Raw genomic sequence first — 22,297 nt, 5'->3', positions numbered from 1 at the left:
GAACTCAATTGTCATAAATCCCTTCCCAAGGAGTTTCATTAACTAGGGAAGAGTGACACTTATCTGAGGAAAGGACACTAAAAATTGACACCACACCCAGACAAACCTTGGCACAAACTATTGTCCACAAAAATTAATTGTCAATCTAAGAAAGAAATAGAGGATTTTATTAGAGCCAACCTGAGGATTATAACCTGGGAGACAGTCTTTCAGAAAACTCTGAGGACTGTTCTGCTTGTCAGAGGTCAAAGCACAGTTATATAAGTTTTTGAGACAAAGAATCATATATCAAAGTTATATATTGAGTCTACATAGTCCAGACCTTCACGTACAAGGTGAGTAGTGGGGCATCACAATCCCTTACAGGATTGAGAAAGGAATGTTATCTCCTAAGGAGTTACCTTGCTGGAACCAGGAGAAAATGGCTCTTTTCAATGAAGCAGGCATTCCTGTGTCTTCTAAGGAAGTCTGGTCAATCTGTAATGTGCACAATGCACACTAAAGAGGGGTAGTGGCCCAAATAAGCAGAGAGAAAATTTTATGTTTAGAAATTTTCTTGTCCTGCATTAAACATAATTTTATTTGATCCTGCCATACCTCTCCCATCTATTCTTCTAAGGGCCCAATCATCTTTCCTAAAAATTATTTACTCTCCCCTAAGAGGCCTACATACATACCACCCCCCAACCCCTTTTCTCTATTAAGATGGTGTTTAAGTCTGAATTTTAAGCCACCTTGAGGAGTTACTCATTTTTCCCCGGGTATCTCCCGTGTATACGTGAGGGCTACATGTTATTTCTGTTTTGTTTTTCTCTTGTTAATCTGTCTTTTATTTCAGGGGTCTCGTAGAGGGAAAGTTATTTTTCCTTCCCTACAGCTGTGTGACCTTTAACCTTGCCTTTGTTTTCTTTATGTGTAAAACTGGGTAATGATAACACTGATGGAACTCTAGTGAAGATTTAATTTAGCTACTGTAAGCAAAGCATTGGAACAGAGATTGGCCCATGAAGTCCTATATAAATGTGACTTGTTTTCAGTTGGTATTATTTCTTAAAGATTCTTCCTGGACTTGAGATATTGCCCTAAGGTCTCATCTTTACTCCTAACACCGTATCAATCACACAAAGATGCATTTACTCATGAGGACTGATTTTTAAATCACAGCATCTAAAAAAGCACAAAGCATCAAAGCATTGTTTTGTTTTCATACGACATGTTAAACATGGTGGGTCCAAATATGTTCCTTTGGGCCCTCTCCCAAGGTGCACTGACAATCTCAGGCTTCTAGCTTTTCTGTAGCCGAGCCTGGGGTGCTGTTCAAATCTCCATACCAGTTTCCCACTATTGTGTTAAATCTCTTGAAAACACTCATTGAGCAGTAACTCACTTCTACTGGGACAACTGGAAAGGCTACTACTAAATTTTTAAGTCTGAAAAATTTACCCTGACCTTGACTTCCTCCTCCTTTCCTTTGAGAGTCTTTATAACAAATCAAAACTCATTCTCGACTCCAACAGCATTAGCTGTAAACTTCAACCTGTGGTGTAACATCACTCTGTGGGCCTGGGTGAGAAAAACCCTTTCTGATTGAAGACCTTGCAGCAGCCATTTAAAAGATACAATCGGTACATTAAACACCCCCTTTTGTCTTCAGCCCGACCTCAGTCACTCCCCTAATATAAAATAACAGATGCTTAATGCAATGATATTAAAATGCTGGCACCACCCCCCTGCTCAAAGTGTTCAGTAAATTTTTTTTCACAAATTTGATTTTCTTCCACGTTTGATTTTAAAATGTCTGCTGAATTTTATTTCTAAACTGAGCAGAATCTACGCAAGTAACTAATGCCAAATAAAGAGGAAATTTAGAGGCTAAATTTTGTCTTTATTTCAAATTTCGAAAAATCCTAGAGTATGAGAGAAAATGATACACAGTTCAGGAAAATTAATAGCATTTATATAATGCTATGTGTCCCAAACTTGATGCATATTATTCTAATAACAACCCTACGAAGTGGGTAGTGTTACCCCCATTTTTCTGATGATGGAGAAATTGATTTAAGATGACACATTAAGTAGTAAAGCTGGGATATGAACCCGGGTAAGCTAGCATCCAAATGCTGCCAGCTTGCAGAGTATACCCTAGAAAAATTAACAAGGTTATGAATTGTAAGACTGTGTTAACCTTTTTTTCCTAGATACTGCACAGTTGTTCTGTTGAGGGGCTCAAGTAAATGAAGACTTAAAGCCATATCCATGTTCCTTGGCTGGGGAGGGGAAGGATCAGCCAGTCCCAGCCATTGTCCCCTGCCTATCTGATCCTCAGACAGCAATGGGCACTTTTACTTTTTAAAAGCCATCCTATCAGGCCCTGTACATAAAACACTTTTTCCCCAAGATACATAAAATATTAAAGGAAAAAGTCAAACAGTGTACCATAAGAGCCAGCACAGCAATAAACAAGAAAAATCAAGATACCTGGACTTCAGCAGGGGCCAAGAGCTGAGGGGAAAATCACCTTGGTTTAAGCCAAGGGCATTGGTTCCTCTGACAGACCCCTTATATGGGTAACAAAGGTCTGTGCCAGGCAGAGGCTTATACCAGTCTGGAAAAAAATAAAATGTTAAAATAAAACAATATACACAGAGAGAAATATCTTTTGTCATTTAAAAAAATAATTATTTTGTAAACCAAAAGTTTTTATTGAAACCCTGAAATGTAAATAAATCCAAGTGAACAACACAACACACATTACTCTTCTGTGTATTTTGAGTCTTGTTGTAGGTGGGAGTTGGGCAAATCATTTTAGCAAGGTGAATCAATTCTCATCTCAGAGGTAGGCAGAGACTACTAGGAATAAGGTATGGAAAAAACTGAAGCAAAGCCTTCGGAATTGGTGGCTGTCATGACTTTCAGCATTCTGTATTGTTTTATAGTTTGTAAAATATAGTGTAAAAGCTACACGATAAAAAGGTTTTCTTCTCACATTTGGTCACTATCCCATGTGTCACTATTCACCCAGTACTGAATCCCCAAACTGAAAAAACGTAAAAGCAAGATCACTGAGTCAAATGGCTAAAATCCTATATTTGAGTAACAACTACAGCAAAGAATTGTGAAAAAATTGTACAGCATAGCACACCATGGTACATAGCCCTAGAAGAGACAAAAGCAATGTGAGATAAAGCAATGCAATCAACTGGACTATTTACAAGCAGGGTCATAATTAAATAATGTTTGATAAGCTATGCCTGGATGGCTACCTGTTAAGGAAATGTGGTTAGACCCTCGCCTCACACTTACAACTCCAGGAATGTTTGGCTGTGGCGGAAGGGGTTGGGACGGGAAGAATTCTACCCTAACCCACCCTCGTTAAGGGGAGAATTTCACTTGCCTACGGTACAGCTCTTCAAAATGAAGTTGTAGGTGGCTCTGAAAAGAGCCTTTGGGTTTAAGATTGGCACTTAATGGAAAAAGCAGTTTACGCCCTTTCACCACGGATGCGACGGGCAAGCTGGATGTCCTTGGGCATGATGGTGACGCGCTTGGCGTGGATGGCACACAGGTTGGTGTCCTCGAAGAGCCCCACCAGGTAGGCCTCGCACGCCTCCTGCAGCGCCATCACGGCCGAACTCTGGAAACGCAGATCGGTCTTGAAGTCCTGCGCGATCTCGCGCACCAGGCGCTGGAACGGCAGCTTGCGGATCAGCAGCTCCGTGGACTTCTGGTAGCGGCGGATCTCGCGCAAGGCCACCGTGCCGGGCCGGTAGCGGTGCGGCTTCTTCACGCCGCCCGTAGCCGGCGCGCTCTTGCGTGCCGCCTTGGTAGCCAACTGTTTGCGCGGCGCCTTGCCGCCGGTGGACTTGCGAGCGGTCTGCTTAGTACGAGCCATGACAAAGCCTCACGATAAGTGTTCGCCCAAATACCAGTGGAAAGCACTCAGTCGCCCTTCTTTTATACAGCCAGGCCACCAGCTATTGGACCCAAGAACATTCAAAAGTACCCGCGCCCTCCTCGGATTGGTCCATTTCTGTGCCTGGCCCGGAAGAATTAAGAGCTGCTTTCGGGTTGGTGGGTGAATCCTAAACCCTGCCGTTTAACTATAGCGACTCCGACGCCCTGAATCCTAAACCCTGCCGTTTAACTATAGCGACTCCGACACCCTGACGTCATTTTATTTACGCTTTCGCTTCTAAAACGTACAGCAAAATTACACAAAGCAACGCGGGCACCACCAACGGATTGATTTTTTTTGTGGGTTTTTTTTTTTTTTTTTTTTTCGGTACTCGGGCCTCTCACTCTTGTGGCTTTTCCCGTTGCGGAGCACAGGCTCCGGACGCGCAGGCTCAGCGGCCATGGCTCACGGGCCCAGCCGCATCCGCGGCATATGGGATTTTCCCGGACCGGGGCACGAACCCATGTCCCCTGCATTGGCAGGCGGACTCTCAACCACTGCGCCACCAGGGAAGCCCTCACTTTTCTTTTTTTAAAAGTATAATCACCAGATATTTTGGAAGTGCTTAGAAAAATTAGATGGGCTGCATCTAAAATGATACTCAGATTTTCTTGAGTCTGGCACAAACATTGTGGAGTCAGGAAGATGTTTCTGACACGAGCGCGAAGTACCAAGGATCTGTAATTTACTCACTCCCTTCAGGAAATGTGTAATGTTTTTATAAAGTTGAATAGATGCAGAGGTTTTGGGTGTTCAAGTCAACAAAAAATGTTGAAGGTTAACTTTGAAGAATACAGCGCTTTTCACTACACTGAAAGTGGGTATACTTTCCTCACTCCAGTGCAAAAACTTTCCAAAAGTCACTGCTGGAATAAGGAGGAAAGTAGTTTGACTATAAACTGATTCACCTGTAATTAATCCGGTCAGTTTAAACTGGTGTGGCTTTCCTCTAAAGCTAGTCATTTCGCACATATTCTTACTGATTTCCCTCGGGACACTCACTTATTAGCTGTGATTTTTCGCCTGATGTCACAACCCTCATATGGGCAAAACTGAAAAGCATAACAAGCTCTTTAAACGAAAAAGGTGGGTGGCTCTGAGAAGAACCTTTGTAAGTTGCCTTTTTTTTTTGGATAATGGAAAACAAAAATGCCGTGCAAGAAAATAATAAACACTTTACTTGCCCTTGGCCTTGTGGTGGCTCTCAGTCTTCTTGGGGAGCAGTACCGCCTGGATGTTGGGCAGGACGCCGCCCTGAGCGATGGTCACGCGCCCCAACAACTTGTTAAGCTCCTCATCGTTGCGGATGGCCAGCTGCAGGTGGCGCGGAATGATGCGCGTCTTCTTGTTGTCGCGGGCCGCATTGCCCGCCAGTTCCAGGATCTCGGCCGTCAGGTACTCCAGCACCGCCGCCAGGTACACCGGCGCCCCGGCACCGACACGCTCGGAGTAGTTACCCTTGCGGAGCAGGCGGTGCACCCGGCCTACAGGGAACTGGAGCCCAGCTCGCGAGGAGCGGGTCTTAGCCTTAGCACGAGCCTTGCCGCTCTGTTTACCACGACCAGACATAACGAATAGACCTCAACTTAAAAACCTTCAAAATAAATAGCAAACAATAAATAAAACAGCGGCGAGAGCAATATTTATACTAACCAGAGGTAGGCTTGTGCTAGTCTCCCATTGGCTACTATTAAGAACCAATGGGAAATCAGAACCTGCATCCTTCATTTGCATACAAGGCTTCCGTCTAGTGTGAGTTTTCTCTTTGATCCAATTTCATACAGTCTGGTGGGCTTTCAATACTGTTGATAATGGAGTCTATTTGGTTTTTTCAAAGCACTGTTCTAAATGCAATCAGAAGCAGGAGTGATTCTTCTTATTGTTCTGACTTTTCGCTATTGAAATTGTGACTCATGATTTTTGGAAAGGAATAAACGCAGAACAATTTCGAAACATAATATTTAAAAGGGAGTTACTTCTATGCCCAGTGTTACTTTAACTCTTCTAACTCTTTAACTCTTTTGACAGGAAAGAGGGAGAAGAGGAAACAAATAATTTTTTGTCCTGGCCCAAGTCTTAAACTATCTGAACAATGAAAACTGAAGGCGAGAACTGGAAGATCCAGCAAGTCTTCCGTTTCATTCATAGCTTACCTATGAGGCATTCCAGGATCACCTGGGAGGTATGTAGAGTGAGTACTGTCCTCATTTTAGAGATTGAGAAACTGAGAGACCCAGCTTGTTTGCCTTTGCCAAGGTTAATGAGACCAAGGACAACAAAATCCTGGCTGAAAAACTTTGTCGTAGTTCCCGGTGACACTCTCAACCTTCCTACCCTCCCTCTTTTTTCACTTGGCTACCACACACAGGATTCTAATTACTTTAGAAAACTCCATCATTCTCCATATCGCACTGAACTTCTTGCAGTTAGAGTGAAAATTTTGCAGCACATAAGGACTCCTAAGAAATGAGAGAGAACAAACACCCCACAGCACATAAATACTCAAAATGAGATTACAGTATATTACTATAAAACACTATATTAATATTACTACAGAGTGTTTGGTCTTAAGCTCTCATGTTGAGGAACATAAAATTAAGAGAAATTACCGAGGGAGATCTTGCTGTTTTTTCTTTTAATGGTCCATGAAATAGAAATAGATGGGGCCCAGATGGAGGCGGATTACTATTTCAGGTATTTTTGAGGACTCCAGCCTAAAAGTCTTCTAACTAACAGGATGGTAAAAGGAACAAGAGCCTGGGTGTGAGAAAATTACTTCTAAACCAACTCGGTCAGAGAACTATATTTCGATCCAGGCAACGAAGCAAGAGAGTAAAGATGCTCACTTCCTGTTTCTTTTTTACCTTCTCTCAAGTCTTTTGACTCCTATGACGTTTTCTCTTAACAATATTCACTTCCTTTTTTATTATTTATTATTATCTTCAACATGGACAACAGCAATATACATCAACACTGGCTCAGTGTCTGAAATGTTTCAAAACCTGTGATGGAGATGTAAAAAGGTATCTCAGATGCTGCCTTGAAGACTTCATACTCCCTTTTGAAAAGGGCAGGGGGCAGGGAACTGGGGGATTGTATACCTGAAGTTTAAATAGTACAGCATTTTTTGCATCCAAAACTGAAGGTTTTAAGCAATAAATATTATAAGAGCACATGGAGAAGAGTAGTCACTGTGAATTAGAAGGGTCAACAGAACTCGAAAGAGATGTACATTTAGCATTTATTCAACATAAATAAATAGTGCCAGAGTGTTCTAGGTGATGACATGGTGTGCCCTTGGGGTCGCTGGGCAGGAAAAAATTTTCCTCTACCCTTCTAGGTTCTTCTGGCTGGTCTAAGAATTAAATTGACATGAGACAAATTAACAGGAAAAAATTAAATTTCATTTCATTTGTGGGTCGGACACAATAAGAAAAATGAGACCCAAGGACAAGTTAGGCAGTTGAGGCTTGTTATGCCATCTGAGAGAAGAGGTTAGGGGCTTGGGACTTCAAAGGGTAGGAAGGCAGTTCACAGGAAGATGAAGAAAATAAAATGTTTTGTGAACAAATGTTTGCTGGGCCAAACAGAAACAATGGCACCCAGAAAAAAAAATTTAATGAACAGTCTTTGCTAGGTTCCCCCCTGTCTGCACACCTCGTTCACACCTAGTTATCTAGGGTGGGAGCTTCCTTCCTGGAACAGGTTCTCTATCTAAACTTCTTTTAGGCATTTAGGGGGAAGGTCAGAGGATCTTCTTGCATCTTTTGGGCCTTGCTTGCTTTCAGCTCTAAATTCTCTGCATGCCAAAGTGGCACATCTTGGGAAGGCCTGCCCTGAAACCCATCACTGCCATATCAGTTTAATTATTAGACCAACCGAAGAAAATTGTTCCCCCTCCTACAGAGGCCACATGGGGATCCTGGACTTCCACCCCCTACCCAGCAATAACGAGGCACCTCTTCCCTGTCAGTGTCAAACAGGCTGAGCAAGAAACTTGGATGCCACGCCCACCTGACAATGAGGCAGTGCCCCTCCTTCTACCCCAGGCGGGAAGGGGGCTGGGAAGGGGGGGGGGGTCTCTTAAAACCATAAATTTAAATAAATCTAGAGTCTCATAACAATACCCAAAATGCCCAGGATAAGTTTATTTTTAAAAAAGATCACTGTCATATCGAAGTCTCCATTTGAGTGAATAAAGATAATCAACATATATTAAGACCAAGAGACACATATGTTAGAATTCTCCAACTAGGATTCTAAACCAGCCATCATAAAAACACTTAAATGAGCAAAGTTGGTGCCTCATCAGAATCAGCTGGGGAGATGTATGAATTTTTTTTCTGGCTTCTCACAACTCCCCACATAGTTTTGGAGTCTAGCCCTGAGTCCAGGAATCTGATTTTTAATTTCCTTTTTGCTTGTTAAAGATCAGCCAGGTATCAGTATAGAGGTCAAAAGGGCCTAGCCTTGAGTTAGGGGACCCAGGTTTTGGTTTGGGCTTCTTATTTAAGGGTATAGTTTTAGGTAAAATATCAACTATTAGGAAGAAGCGGGAGAGAGGAGAGAAGAAAGATAGAAGCAAGCAAGTAGGCAAATATTATGAAAGACAAGATGGGGAAAAAATAATTCTTACCTCAGGAGATCATTTTGAAGAGGCTGAGATATTATTTCCCAGATCTCACCCCTCCAGGGAGTTATTCTTAAACTGCAGCTTGAATTCAATAATTTTTTTTTTACGGGGGTGGTGGGGGGTAGTTATAATCTCAAAAACAAAAATTTCAACTTCTAAGACAAGCTTCTCTTTCACAACTATGTTTTGTGTAATCTTAGATAAGAAATGCTTCTCATATAGCGGTCAGCTGATTTGTGTGGGAGCTGGGAAAAGATCATTTAAATTTAAATTTCCTTTTAAAAGTGGTCCTTTTTGAGAAATTCTACTTCAAGTTTTACTTCTTCATCCAGACACACTGTTGTATGTCGCCTACATACGGTGCTCATAGACCAAAGGAAAAGACTGTCCCCCACCTTTTTAATAGGCAGTCAACTGCTGCCCCTGTTCCCGGCTCTTTTTCCCCTCCCCCAGCCCCAGGCCTAGCCCAGGCCCAACTGACTCCTTTTCCTCAATCAAGGCCCTTCCTATCGGGATTATTTTTGGAGTCGCGGGTTCTTTGAAAAAGGTTTCCAAGAAAAATCAGCACATTTTCCTCTCCAACTGGGGCCCTCCCGGTCTGCGACGAGGTGACACCAGATGGGGAGGGCGGGAAATTCAAATCCTTTGTCCCTCCTCGAGCTGGAGTGCTACCCTTTCAAGCTCTTCTAGTGGCATCCCTGAACGGTAAATGATCCAAGAAACGGGAGCCCAGATTTCAGAAATGAAAGAAAAATTGCAACGGCTTTAGATTAGCTGTTGCCATCAGTAAACAACTCTAATGCGAAATTAGAAAATCTCACTTCAACCGTGTGAAGAGAGCTTGAGGTAGTACCCTATAGAAGGGCCCACAGCTTGTTAAAGGAACAATAAGCAATTTTGCTTACTGTTTCTACAATCCCAGGGGAGTTCAGGCTCCCGGAGAAAATGCCACTACCTGCCCTTTGTTCCGTAGGGACCCCTCCTCTCCCCCTCCCGCTCCCCCACATCCCCTCCCCCTCACACCTCCACCCCGCTCCCCCGCTCCCCCACTCCCCCTCGCCCCCCTTACCCCTCCTCCCCGTTCCCCGTCCCCCTCCCCCTCGCCCCCCACCCCTCACCCCCCGCCCCCACCCCTGAAAAGACAGCCTGGATAACCATCTTCTCAGGGTCTCTACTCTCTGAAATCCCCTAACCGCTTCCTTACCAAGGAGGGACATTCCCATCACCATTAGAAATTTCAGGAGGCTTTGTAGAAAGGAGTGAACACTTCCAACAGCTTAATAAGCATCTGGAAGTTTAATCCTTGGGAAAAAGATGAGATTTTTGGGTAATGCGACACAGGAATTCATGTGTTTTAAAGCCGATAAACCTTCCAAGTCGCTTGGGGCTCTGGCTCCAAAATTGCTTCAACTATCAACACCACGGGAAAAAACAACTGAAAGTAAATATAACCAGTAGAGAATTGCACTCATCATCAAAAAAACAGAAGTTTCAGCTCTTCTTCGACAAAGTGGGTGGCTCTGAAAAGAGCCTTTGGATCGAGTGCCTATACAAGCACTTACTTGGAGCTGGTGTACTTGGTAACGGCCTTGGTGCCCTCGGAAACAGCATGCTTGGCCAGCTCCCCAGGGAGCAGTAGGCGCACAGCCGTCTGGATCTCCCTAGATGTGATCGTGGAGCGCTTGTTGTAATGCGCCAAGCGCGACGCCTCACCCGCGATGCGCTCAAAGATGTCGTTGACGAACGAGTTCATGATACCCATAGCCTTGGATGAGATGCCGGTGTCTGGGTGGACCTGCTTCAAAACTTTGTATACGTAAATGGAATAGCTCTCTTTACGACTACGCTTACGTTTCTTCCCGTCTTTCTTCTGCGCCTTAGTGATGGTCTTCTTAGAACCCTTTTTAGGGGCTGGAGCAGATTTAGATGGCTCTGGCATAGTTCTTCCGAAGAGCTGTAGTAAACCTTAATCCACCTCCACAACTAAAATTAGCAATGAGAAGAGTTCAGAACCCATTTATTTATAGTCATTCGATGCAAATGAGCAATCAAGAGTTCTCACTTTTGATTGGATAGAACAGAACTGGTTCACAAAGGGCGGGAGGGGCGTATTTTATGCAAATAAGGGATACACAATTTGTTTTTCTATTGGATAGAAGAGCAGCATACTTTTGACCAATCGGATAGCTTACTGGGGCATCCCTGTACTGTCTGTAAAATGATTTGTTCATATGTCATCCAGCGTTTTCTCCTTTTGCTCACAATGTTTGTTGTTAAATTGTATAAGGTAATTACGTCTGGACGTGGTGAATAAGTAGGCAAGATTCGAGCAAAAGCTAAAACTCGATCTTCCCCGGCTGGTTTGCAGTTCCCAGTAGGCCGCGTACACTGGTTGCTCCGTAAGGGCAACTACTCCAAACGGGTCGGTGTCGGGGCCCCTGTGTACCTGATGGGCGAGATTTTGGAGGTGGCGGACAGCCCGACCCGCGACAACAAGACGCGGGTAATTCCGCGCCACCTGCAGCTGACCATCTATAATGAGGAGGAGCTCAACAAACTGCTCGGTAAAGTCACCATCGCTCGGGGCGGCGTCCTGCCCAACATCCAGGCTGTGCTGCTGCCCAAGAAGACTGAGAGCCACTGCAAGACCGAGGGCAAGTAAAGCCTAGACAAAATACGAAATTCTTTTTTATAAACTGTCTAGAGGCTCTTTTCAGAGCCATCTACATTTTCTTTAAAAAAGCTGGTAGCCAGGTATCTATCTCTGTTTTTTTTAAAGACAGAGTGACGTCAAAACACTGACTTCCAGGGAAATTGGACTTCCCACAAGAATTATTTTAGTGCATACCGGGTGAAACTTCTGTAGTCAACAAAAACGTTTCTAAAGAGGAGGCAGAAACATCGCTCGGGCTTGAGAATAACAAAAAGCAAAGAAATTTTCCTTTTGCCAGTAATAAACCTGTTCGGGCTTTCAAAGTTGTAAAGTTAAGAAAAATCTATTTTTTTCTGACGAAAGTTTGGCTGCAGTCCAGTGTGTATCTGTCATCAAATCGGTCTTTACATGTGATTTTTTGAATCATCCACTCAGTGACACTGCCATGTAGTTTCACAAAAGAAAAACTCAGGGTTAGGGGAGCTGTGATGACCAGAGAAAGTGGCAGTCCTGGCGGTTCGAGATTTATTTAAACCTACCCCAGCTGTCTGGGGGAGAAAAAACAATTGTACTCAGTTTAGTGTGTGGACCAGCTGTATTGACAACCCGCGAGCGTGTCAATATTGACACGCTGAGAATATTGAGAATATCAGGGGAACTCATCAACTGAATCGGAAGTTAACATGGTCCTTAAATGTCTCGTTATGCACGCTGTAGTTGGCGGCAGGATGAAATAGAACGTATGAAAATTCCTTCAGATCCCAGAGGCAAAAAAAGGCACCGGGAATGGGTGGTAAAGGAATTCATCCAATCAGATTCTTTAGTAATTAATTCTCCTTCCCGGTCACCTTTCAGCCAATGGTTTTATCGCGCGGTACTTTTGAAAAACTACAAGACCAATCAGGATGCTTCTAACTATATTTAAAGACAACTGCCTAAGACTGCAACAGGACAGTGGGTGTGTGGTCACTTGTCATGGCTCGCACTAAGCAAACCGCTCGCAAGTCCACCGGCGGCAAGGCCCCGCGCAAACAGCTGGCCACCAAGGCGGCCCGCAAGAGCGCACCGGCCACGGGCGGCGTGAAGAAGCCGCACCGCTACCGGCCCGGCACGGTGGCCCTGCGCGAGATCCGCCGCTACCAGAAGTCCACGGAGCTGCTGATCCGCAAGCTGCCGTTCCAGCGCCTGGTGCGCGAGATCGCGCAGGACTTCAAGACCGACCTTCGCTTCCAGAGCTCGGCCGTGATGGCGCTGCAGGAGGCGTGCGAGGCCTACCTGGTGGGGCTCTTCGAGGACACCAACCTGTGTGCCATCCACGCCAAGCGCGTCACCATCATGCCCAAGGACATCCAGCTTGCCCGCCGCATCCGCGGGGAGAGAGCATAAAGAAAGTTATCTTCCTAATTGAAAAAAGGCTCTTTTAAGAGCCACCCACAATTTTACTTAAAGGCGGTTGTGACATGATTGCTGAGGTGTTAGAAGTCACTAATGGTGGAAAGCGTATAGTAAACATTCAAGTAAGGGAATTTAGTGTTCATAAAATCCAAAGTAAGCCTTTATTCGGGTTAGAGTTATTCAGGTAATTATCTCATAATTAAAATGCTGTCTTCAGGTCAATTGGTCTACCTAAAATGGAATTGTAGCTCAGGCAATAGGAACTGACCTCAGTACTCACCAGCAGAGATCCACTAAATTTATGTAACCTTAAGACTTGCCTATGCATCTTAAAATCAAGGGGGTTTGAGATACTGAAGGGTACCAACTGTAGAGCTTTTTTTTTTTTTTTACCCATGCCCCCTTTTAATACAAAGAACATTTACTTAAATGTTAATTTAAAAACAAATTTCCACATATTGATGTACCATGTAACTGAAGGAGCAGATGGTTTTCTGAGGCTTAACGCTTACACAACGCGGTGACTTAAAACTACAAACAAAATTACAAATTAGATACTGAATATTTATAATGAGAAAATAAATTAACAAATTCCAATTTTACAAAAAGACAAAACCATAGCTATCACAAAATTCAGAAAAATAGCACATTTTATTAAGTTGAATACACACTGCAATGCTTTATTTTCCTATATTTTTGACAGCATACTCTGATTCCCTCTTTAAAGGAAAATTTAGTAATATTTTCTATAGAGTGTAGACAGTGGGAAGAGAATTCAGTATTCCCTCTAGGGTGGTTGATCACAATTTGTTTTAGTCCCTTGATAACTTAGAAGAATTTCAGCTTCAAAGCACTGTAGGTGATGTCAAGTTTTTAGGATCGTTTTCAAATTTGGAAAATCCTCTGTCAAACTTCTTTCATATGTGAATTGTAAAATTTGGAAGAATTCTTCACAGACTAGCTTCTGGCTCTATACATTTCAAATCTCAATTCTCCCCTATGCATTCACTCCCAGTGCTGGGTACATGGATATATGACATCTAGTCCCATATTTTCTTGCCATTAATCCAGGTGAGTTTATCAGTGGGCAGTAGGAGTATTCCTTGAAGCCATTCTTAGATCAGACTGGCTAGCAACAACTGAACTATCAATATATATGAGCACATCTGCACATCACTTTATATGTCATTAACCCCAAACAAAATATAGATGCAAGTAAATTTTCTCAAGTCCCAAATATTCTCATCAACATCCCAGCATAATCAGACAAAAGGTGAATTGTAAAAGAAGAGAAGATTGAATGGAAATAAATGGTTTTTACCAGCTGTGATTAAAATCTGTCAACATTGCAATTTTTTAAAAAGTATTTATTTATTTATTTTTGCGGTACACGGGCCTCTCACTGTTGTGGCCTCTCCCATTGCGGAGCACAGGCTCCGGACGCACAGGCTCAGCGGCCATGGCTCACAGGCCCAGCCGCTCCGCGGCATGTGGGATCTTCCCGGACCGGGGCACGACCCCACGTCCCCTACATCGGCAGGCGGACTCTCAACCACTGCGCCACCAGGGAAGCCCAAAAGTATTTTTTAAAATGAGGGCAAGTGAACATATTATACTCCCAGGGGCCCCTCCCAGGACCTTGGAAGTACAGGGTCTGACACTTGAGTTTCATTAACTTCAGGGTAAATCTGCTTCTCAGCACAGGCTATGCTTTTCCAAATTACACATGGCCTTCCTTGCTTGCCCTCCTACCACTCTGTTATACCACACCTCAGCAGAGTGCCCTGTTGCGAAACACTGGTCTCGGATGACTCAGGACTCTGAGATAGAGTCAGCATAATTATAGGATCAGGTCAGCATAATTATTTCCTTGGAAACATCTAGATTCTACTCCAGAGCAAGTATACTCTTGTGTGCTCCTTTCAGCGTTTACTATAGATCTTTATTGTTCAAGACGGTAGCCAATAGCCATATGTGGCTATTGAGCGCTTGAAACATGGCTAGTCCAAATTGAGATGAGCTTAAGTGTAAAAATACATACCAAATTTCAAAGAGTTAGTATGAAAAATAGAATTTAAAATCTCCTTAATATTTTTACCTTAGATGACTTGTTGAAATCTTTTTATTTTAGTGGGTTAAAATATTATTAAAATAGATTTTACTTGCTTTTTTACTTTTTTAAAATGTGGCTACTAGAAAATTTTTGATTACTTATGTGGCTCATTATATTTGTGAGGAACAGCACTCATACATGGAGGATAATTATACTGGCTCACATAACTCATTATGTCCTTAATGTGACCAAGCCTCAGTAATAATGGCACCTACCTCAAGGTGCTGTGAAAAGAATGTGTTTGAAAATAAGTAAAGAGTGTTCAGCAATAGTGCTTGGCACCCTTGTAAATTAGTGCTCAAGAAATGCTAGCTGTCAACACTATTGCTGTTACCACTGTGCCCTATATCCCTGTTCCCTTCTGAAATTCTCTAATGATGTAATCACGTCTTGTACTGGACCTGTTCCTCTCTGGCATGGATTTCAACCACAAAGTTACCCTTTACATCTCCCTCAGGCTTAGAAGAAATAAAATCTAGAGCACTGCCTAGGGGAAGTAATGGGATATTTAATTTTTCATCCATAAGAGCACTATGTATGTACAGAAAACAATTTTTTTACAATAATGCATTACAAGGAACCTTTAATTTCTGTGTGCACTTCCAACATACATGAACATTTCATGAATTTTCCTCATTATCAGTCAGCAGTTCAGTTTATGCAGTATTCATTGCCATTTTTGGCTAATCAGCCATGTTTGGCCAATTATTTGAGTATATTATTGCCGTTGTCAATATTATTTTATAATAATAAGTGAATACTGAAAATAATATTAATAATGTCAAAATAAAATACAGGTTTTATAAACTAAACAAAATCGTGACAAAGACCTTTTCATTAAACTAGCCAATTTTTAGAATTGAATGAATGTCTTATTAGACCCAAGCCAGTAAACTATGTGAACAGTTGTGAGGGAATGGAACAAAATTAAAGAACACGGACAAAATTGAGGAAACATTGTTGAAGACCGTCTAAAGACTAGATAAAATTAGAGATTTTTAACAATAACTTAGCTCTCTGTGAATGAACTCTTCCTGCAGCCTTACTAAAGAATGGTTATATTTGTTTTTGAGGAATATGTTTTACTTGAAAGTAAAGGACATGTTTCAACTATGCAAATACATTTGCAGGAAACATTCAATGATAGGATCAACTGTATATAAACCCAATAAATTTACGCCCCAAAGGGCATTCACAAGAGGTTTGAAGAAAAATTAGAGAATCGACTCTCTTTGCTTAGGTTGATTCCTTCCCTGCCTCTTAGAGCTGGTGTGAAAATCAAGCAAATGGGTGGGACTGAAATTATTTGAAGGAGAAAGGGAACATAGAAGTACATGGTGCTATTACTATAAGCCCTATCTGTGATTATATTTGGAGTGTCTTTATTAGGTCTCCTGGTTGTTGCAACTTGACCCAACCTGAGCTAAGTGGAGAGGCCCAGGTGGCAGGAGTTCAGGTGGCTCAAAGAACCAGGAACTCAGGAGATGACAGGAACCCAGATCTTGCAGCACTCTCTGTACACCTCTCATCTCTGCTTTTCTATGCACTTTGGCTCCATTCTACTCTTTTTATCCACTAGATCTCTTGGTTTCTCCTACACAGTGACTAAGACGAGGAATGCACTCCATGGCCACTACCACTAATGCAGGAAATAACTCAACTCACAGATTCGTCCTTGTGCCAATGGTTGAAGAACTGAGCTGCAGGTCTGCAGAAGCCCCTGACCCTGGAAATTGCCTTGAGAAATTCTCTGCCCACCAGAATAGAAATAGGATGCTGGGCTTTCTCTACCCAGGAGAAATGCCATGAATATGAAAGATTCCACATATAATGCTGTTAATGAAAACTAAAGCCCTTTATTAGAGACATCACCTCCCCCCCAATACACACACAATTTCCAAAACTTTACCAATATATTTTTTCTCCTTCGCGTAGAAAATTTTGGATTGCACAAAAGTGTGTTTAAAGCATCTTCGATTTTTAGATGTTAAAGCCCACCTAAAATGAGAATCCTTGACTGGCCAGCCAGGACAAAATGGCCGACTAAAAGTTGTTTTTCATACACTCAAATCCATCACACATTTGTTGAAAGTTACACGATGCGAGGAACAGAAAGATCCCTGGTCCAGCCTTGCCCTGGGTGGAAGAGTCATTGCCACCGCTGTAGTAGTTTTTCAAATGTTCCTTTGCTGCCGCAGCCCGCAGGAATTAACAAAAGAATGCGAGGCAAGAGCGTCTGCACCCACCCTCCTCCCAGGATCGGATGATACCAACGCCCCCGAGAGCCAGCAACTTGACTTTCGAAACATGGAAAATGTCCGAAATACCAGATACATTTCTGTATCAAGCGAATAGTGCTAACCCAACGGAAGGAAAACAAACATTGGAGACTAAGGATGGAGGCCGGCCACCATCCAATTAAATACATGGTGAAAATCACAGGCTGGAGAAGTGAGCCAACCCGCGAGCAGGGCGGGACTTTTGAATGAGTTCTTAGCTTAATCGGAGTATCCCGTTAAGACTAAGAAACTGGCTGGATTTCTTTGTGGTTGTATTTGCTGTTCACAGGAGTGGAGCGGGGCAGGCAGATAGCCCAAGTACGCAAGTCTCCGGACAGCGCTTGTAATTGCTGACCAGGAGACTAACCAAAAGCACCGCAGAGCAAGGAGCAACCCACAGGGATGGGTCTATGCCCTGCAACCCCACAGCAGTCACCCTCCCAAGCCCTCGCTGCCCATCTTAGGGTAGCGTGAGCAGCCTTCTGCAACGACTCCTGCGCAAGCAATCTTGATCTAGATTAAAAGGCGAAAAGTGATATAGGTATACAGAAATAACAAGTACGGAAGGAGTATACAGGTCTTTTTTTTTGAGATCAGTGGTGGCTCTGAAAAGAGCCTTTTTGGGTTTTAGAAGCAGACGATTAACAACCTACTTCTTTTTGGGTGCAGCCTTCTTGGGCTTGGCAACCTTAGGCTTGGCGGCTTTGGTCTTCACTGCCTTCGCTGCGCTCTTGGCGGCCTTCTTGGGTTTAGCAGCTTTAGCTTTCCTTGGACTCTTGGCAACTTTCTTGGTCACAGTAGCTGCGGCTGGCTTCTTCGCCTTCTTCGGGGTCTTCTTGGCGGTTTTTTTCGGGGTGGCCGCACCCGTGGCTTTCTTGGGCTTCTTAGCTGCCCCAGCAGCCTTCTTAGGCTTGGTCGCACCTGCCTTCCTAGCCTTGGGCTTGGCTTCCCCAGTGGCCCCCTTCCTGTTGAGCTTAAAGGAGCCGGAAGCACCGGTGCCCTTGGTTTGCACCAGAGTGCCCTTACTCACCAGGCTCCTAAGACCCAGTTTGATGCGGCTATTATTCTTCTCCACATCGTAGCCCGCGGCCGCCAGCGCCTTCTTGAGCGCAGCCAGAGACACACCGCTCCGCTCTTTGGAAGCGGCGACAGCCTTCGTGATGAGCTCGGACACCGGCGGCCCAGACGCCTTCCGGCGCGCCCCGGCCGGCTTCTTGGCCGCCTTTTTCTTAACCGGGGTCTTCTCCGCAGGAGGCGCGGCGGTGGGAGCGGCAGGAGCGGTCTCCGACATGCCGAGTGCTGAAGATCTAGGACTCAGGTACAAGTGGCAAGTCGCCGATGGAACTACGCTTGGGCCGGGCCGCCGTATATATAGAGCGCAGGCGCGCGCTGATTGGTGCTCCGGTCGCCCGCCTGGCTGGCAGGCTCTGAGCCGCCGCGGTGCGCCCAAGTTGTGTTTGTTCCACTTCACAAAAGGGGGAAAATATTAAAATACGCAGCACCAAATCACCCGAGTTTGGTCGGGAAAGGATCCGAGAAGCCTCAGGCTTCGTGCTCTCCATTTATTTTTTCCGCAACCACAAAGACTACTCGTCCAGTCGTCCCCAACTCCCCCAACTCCTAGGGAAGTCCTGGGCAGTCGGAGACCACTTTCTGTTTTTCTTCTAAATTACCTGTTCGCTCCTTTGCCCCTGAAAGTTCTTTTTCTCAGGGGTGGTTGGGCACATGCTTCCCTTCTTTTGGAGCCAAAAATGAAATGGTTTCCACCTAAATTTTCACCATAATTCTGTTTCTTCGCAAGGGAAGTAACACAGGTCCTCTGTGAATTCTGCGTACAGACCCACAGGAACTGTGGACTGGGACCAGGATTCTGGGGCCAGTCCAAAGCAGTTAGGGCGGGATGGGAGGGGGTTCGTAAGCCTTGGGGGGGTCCTGGATGATGGGGGGTTAGAGACTTAAATCTTTGATTTGAAGACATTGAAACTCTATGAAATCCCTCTTTTCATAGATGGGGGCGGGGCACTCTTCTCACTTCTCCAAAGGCAAGAAATTGGGCTGTTTTTTAAAAGCTCTCAGGTTTCCCTCTGGGTTGTGCAAAGCAGGGGGTCTGGCCCTCAAGGATAGGGATAATGAGGAAACAAAGGAGACCCCCTAAGCCTGCAAATAACCCCCAAATAGACTTGGCAGCTAGGGACGTTTAGATGATCTGTTTTCAAAGAAAACAAGCATTTATTTATTTATTTTTGCATGCTGCAAGAAAGAGATGAATTTCAGCACGTGAAAATTCTAGGTTACTTCCACTAACAATATCTAACACATGTCGTGGTACAGGACACTCTCTAACTGGGAACCCAAAGATACAGATGGAAATAAAGCAACTGACTTCAACAAGATACGCTTTTGACTTTTAAGATGAACTATAGATTTGAAACAGAGATGAAATGGCAAAATTTTAACAGAAGTAGAGGAAAACTACTAGAACAAATAAATTATTATGCCACTTTTTGCTGATAAGCTCACCTCTTAACCCCTCTAAAGCCGGCCATATGTATTCTATTCTAAAGCTCCCTTTACTACTACTACTACGTCTAGGTGAAAATATGTACTAAAGATGTCAGCCTTAGATGTGATAGTCAAAGGGGTTATACAAATTAAGTTCAGTGATGATTGGAAAATGAGGTATCTTCTTTTAGATGAAGGATAACCCCATGGTTTCACTGAATAACATTCATTCAACATTTGGAAACTATGTCTACTACTGGTCATGTCCTCTGGGAATTAACAGCCTAATAAGATTAGTGATGGATGAATTAGCAACCGCAGAAAATCGCTTTAGACCTGCCATCCATCAGTGTGACTTTGGGTATAGGAATTGTAAGAAATCATTGAATGTGTACGAACAACTAAAGTACCTTCATCATGCTAATATGTTTTGGTAAAAAAATAAAATAAGAACATGCCATTTGGTTCTGATTCTATGTGCAATGAGCCCCCTCTTCATCTGAAACTCAGCTAAGTATGTATAACCACCAGAAAAAGAGCTGTGTGGAGTCTTGATTACCAGGTCACTGAACCTCCCTTCACTATAAAGGGGTGTCCCTGGGCTTCCCTGGTGGTGCAGTGGTTGAGAGTCCGCCTGCCGACGCAGGGGACACGGGTTCATGCCCTGGTCCGGGAGGATCCCACATGCCGCGGAGTGGCTGGGCCCGTGAGCCATGGCCGCTGGGCCTGCGCGTCCGGAGCCTGTGCTCCGCAACGGGAGAGGTCACAACAGTGAGAGGCCCACGCACTGCAAAAAAAAAAAAAAAAAAAAAAAAAAATTGGTGTCCCTTTTTGCAAATCAGCAGCATGTAAATTTGATTACTGTAATTCAGTTTTCTGATATGACCACTCAGTTTAAATCAGTCCAATCACATCTCTCTATATGCAAATCTGAAGTCCAGAACCAGACACCAGCCACTCAAATTCTTGCTCTCAACCTCCTGGCCACATAATAGAGGCCAGAAGGCAGAAAAACAAGCAGCCCTTCTCTAGATCCCTGGAACTTGTGTTGAGAAAAGTCAAAAACAAAGCAAAGATATTTCTTCATGTCTTTTCAAGCTGTAGTAGAGGATTCTCCACAAGTCCACTTGGGGTTCATCTAATGCTCTAAGGCCATGCTATACAGTAAAATAGAATGTGAGTCATACACGTAATTTTAAGCTTTCTAGTAGTCACAATGGGAAAATAAGAAGAAATAGTTGAATCTAATTTTAATAATATATTTTACTTGACTCAGTCTATCCAAACTACTATCACTTCAACATGTAATCGATAGTTTAAAATATAAGATAGTTTCTATTCTTTTTTTCATATAGTAAAAGCCTTCAAAGTCTGGTGTGTGTTTTACATTTGTAAAATTTCAGACTAGCCACATTACGAGTGCTCAATGACCACAGGTGACTAATAGCTGTCATACTGGACAGCACGCTGTCCAGTATGACTTAATATTTCCTTTTCGATTGGGCTCAGAGTATGCAAAATTATACATTTACTTGTAGAAGATTGATACATTAATAAAGTTGTTGTTTAGTAGAGATGCAAGTGAGTGAGTTCTTTCTAGTAGAAAAGATAACCCTAAACGTTATGATTGCATTGCCTAATAGGACGTTAAACAATTTTGTATCTGATTTTTCAGCATTCCAGCATTCTTTCTTGCCCTGACTGAATACATATTTCATTCTCCTGTATCCTGCTTTGACATAACTTTGTCATTCTGCTTGCTCCGTCATTAATACTGAAATCATTCTCTGACCCATGCACAAGCTCACTATACACAGTACTTGTACGAGAGTCATGTTTTGAAAATTATACTTTTACAGTTGGTTATTCAGTTTGTCCTACAAGCTCTGAATCAGAATCTTTAGAAAGCATTCTAAAAAATTGGAAGATACAAGATTTTTTGACCATGAGCTGTAAAGCCACCTTAGATCTTGTAGATGTCCCATGAAGTCTCAGGCTTTGAAATAAGATTGAACAAACCTGTGAGCAACAAAAGACCTACTAAAATTAGCTCCAGGGAAAATTCAGATTAAGGGTGTGGTCTGCCCACTCACAATTGATGGTCTCAAGATAGCCAGCAATAAACTGGGGACAAAGTTAAATGTTGCCATGAAATAAATTGTGTATTCTTGTATTTACACACATCCTAAATATTATGGGTTGGCTAATTTTGTTTCACGTTCTTCGGGTCGGGAAAGCTGGCGGACAAACTTAAAGATGCAGAGCAGAATGTCAAGCCCAAGTGGAGCTGGAGAGAGAGAGAGAGAGACTCAAACAGCAAGACACACTCAAAGGAGAGTGAGAGGAGATGTTGGGACAGGTGTATGGATCAGGGGCTGACAACTGATTTTTCTTTCACTTCCTCCTTCTACCATGCCAGAAGAGTGTTCTGTCTGTTCGTTATAGGCCCCAAATGGAAGTTACTAAAACCTGTTTTTTTCCTGACTCGCCAAGGAAACTTTCGGTTGAGACTAAAGTTTCTGTTATCTTATTCCCTGACACACTCTCAAAATACACTGCGGAAACCAACAGAGAATATAGTAGTAAAGCACATAGTGGGAGCTCAGTTAATACATAGAGAGTATTACAAAAGGAACAATACATTGCAAAACATTTGGAACTGCTATTAGAATCTCATAAGTGACACAAGAAACTAGGGCATTAATAGCCACCCGATTTTTCAAGCTTGTTTTCAAATGACTTTAAATGGTTTCAAAAGTGAAACCTA

General features: G+C 43.3%; 5 protein-coding genes and 1 pseudogene across 6 annotated transcripts; 2 read left to right on the top strand and 4 right to left on the bottom strand.

Moving 5' to 3' along the window:
- Positions 1 to 3,431: 3,431 nt before the first annotated feature.
- LOC308623880 (histone H3.1) lies at positions 3,432 to 4,301 on the bottom strand. The gene has a single exon (XM_081246656.1). The coding sequence runs from the start codon at positions 3,890 to 3,892 to the stop codon at positions 3,482 to 3,484; it is 411 nt and encodes a 136-aa protein (XP_081102782.1). The 5' UTR covers positions 3,893 to 4,301; the 3' UTR covers positions 3,432 to 3,481.
- An 830-nt stretch (positions 4,302 to 5,131) lies between these two features.
- Positions 5,132 to 5,544, bottom strand: LOC308623802 (histone H2A type 1-B-like; the record flags this gene model as incomplete). The annotated part of the gene is made up of 1 exon (XM_081246497.1): positions 5,132 to 5,544. Exon 1 carries the CDS (start codon positions 5,522 to 5,524, stop codon positions 5,132 to 5,134), a length of 393 nt encoding a protein of 130 aa, XP_081102623.1. The 5' UTR covers positions 5,525 to 5,544.
- A 4,581-nt stretch (positions 5,545 to 10,125) lies between these two features.
- On the bottom strand, positions 10,126 to 10,558 carry LOC308623165 (histone H2B type 1-B-like). Its single transcript, XM_081245198.1, has one exon. It carries the CDS (start codon positions 10,525 to 10,527, stop codon positions 10,147 to 10,149), a length of 381 nt encoding a protein of 126 aa, XP_081101324.1. The 5' UTR covers positions 10,528 to 10,558; the 3' UTR covers positions 10,126 to 10,146.
- A 293-nt stretch (positions 10,559 to 10,851) lies between these two features.
- LOC308624326 (histone H2A type 1-D-like) lies at positions 10,852 to 11,250 on the top strand (annotated as a pseudogene). The gene has a single exon. The product of its transcript is annotated as a histone H2A type 1-D-like (transcript).
- Positions 11,251 to 12,216: 966 nt separating this feature from the next.
- Positions 12,217 to 12,627, top strand: H3C3 (H3 clustered histone 3; the record flags this gene model as incomplete). The annotated part of the gene is made up of 1 exon (XM_081247658.1): positions 12,217 to 12,627. The coding sequence occupies one exon, from the start codon at positions 12,217 to 12,219 to the stop codon at positions 12,625 to 12,627; it is 411 nt and encodes a 136-aa protein (XP_081103784.1).
- Positions 12,628 to 16,589: 3,962 nt separating this feature from the next.
- H1-2 (H1.2 linker histone, cluster member) lies at positions 16,590 to 18,355 on the bottom strand. Its single transcript, XM_081247008.1, has one exon. The coding sequence runs from the start codon at positions 18,317 to 18,319 to the stop codon at positions 17,678 to 17,680; it is 642 nt and encodes a 213-aa protein (XP_081103134.1). The 5' UTR covers positions 18,320 to 18,355; the 3' UTR covers positions 16,590 to 17,677.
- Between the last annotated feature and the right edge of the window lie 3,942 nt (positions 18,356 to 22,297).

This window comes from Mesoplodon bidens (genome assembly GCF_964165515.1).
Source record: "Mesoplodon bidens genome assembly, chromosome: 10".
NCBI lineage: Eukaryota > Metazoa > Chordata > Mammalia > Artiodactyla > Ziphiidae > Mesoplodon > Mesoplodon bidens.
This window is presented reverse-complemented; position numbering and strand designations above follow the sequence as displayed.

Excerpts from the sequence above, each read along its gene's own strand:
- LOC308623880 (XM_081246656.1), bottom strand. The coding sequence starts at position 3,892 with ATGGCTCGTACTAAGCAGACCGCTCGCAAGTCCACCGGCGGCAAGGCG.
- LOC308623165 (XM_081245198.1), bottom strand. The coding sequence starts at position 10,527 with ATGCCAGAGCCATCTAAATCTGCTCCAGCCCCTAAAAAGGGTTCTAAG.
- H1-2 (XM_081247008.1), bottom strand. The coding sequence starts at position 18,319 with ATGTCGGAGACCGCTCCTGCCGCTCCCACCGCCGCGCCTCCTGCGGAG.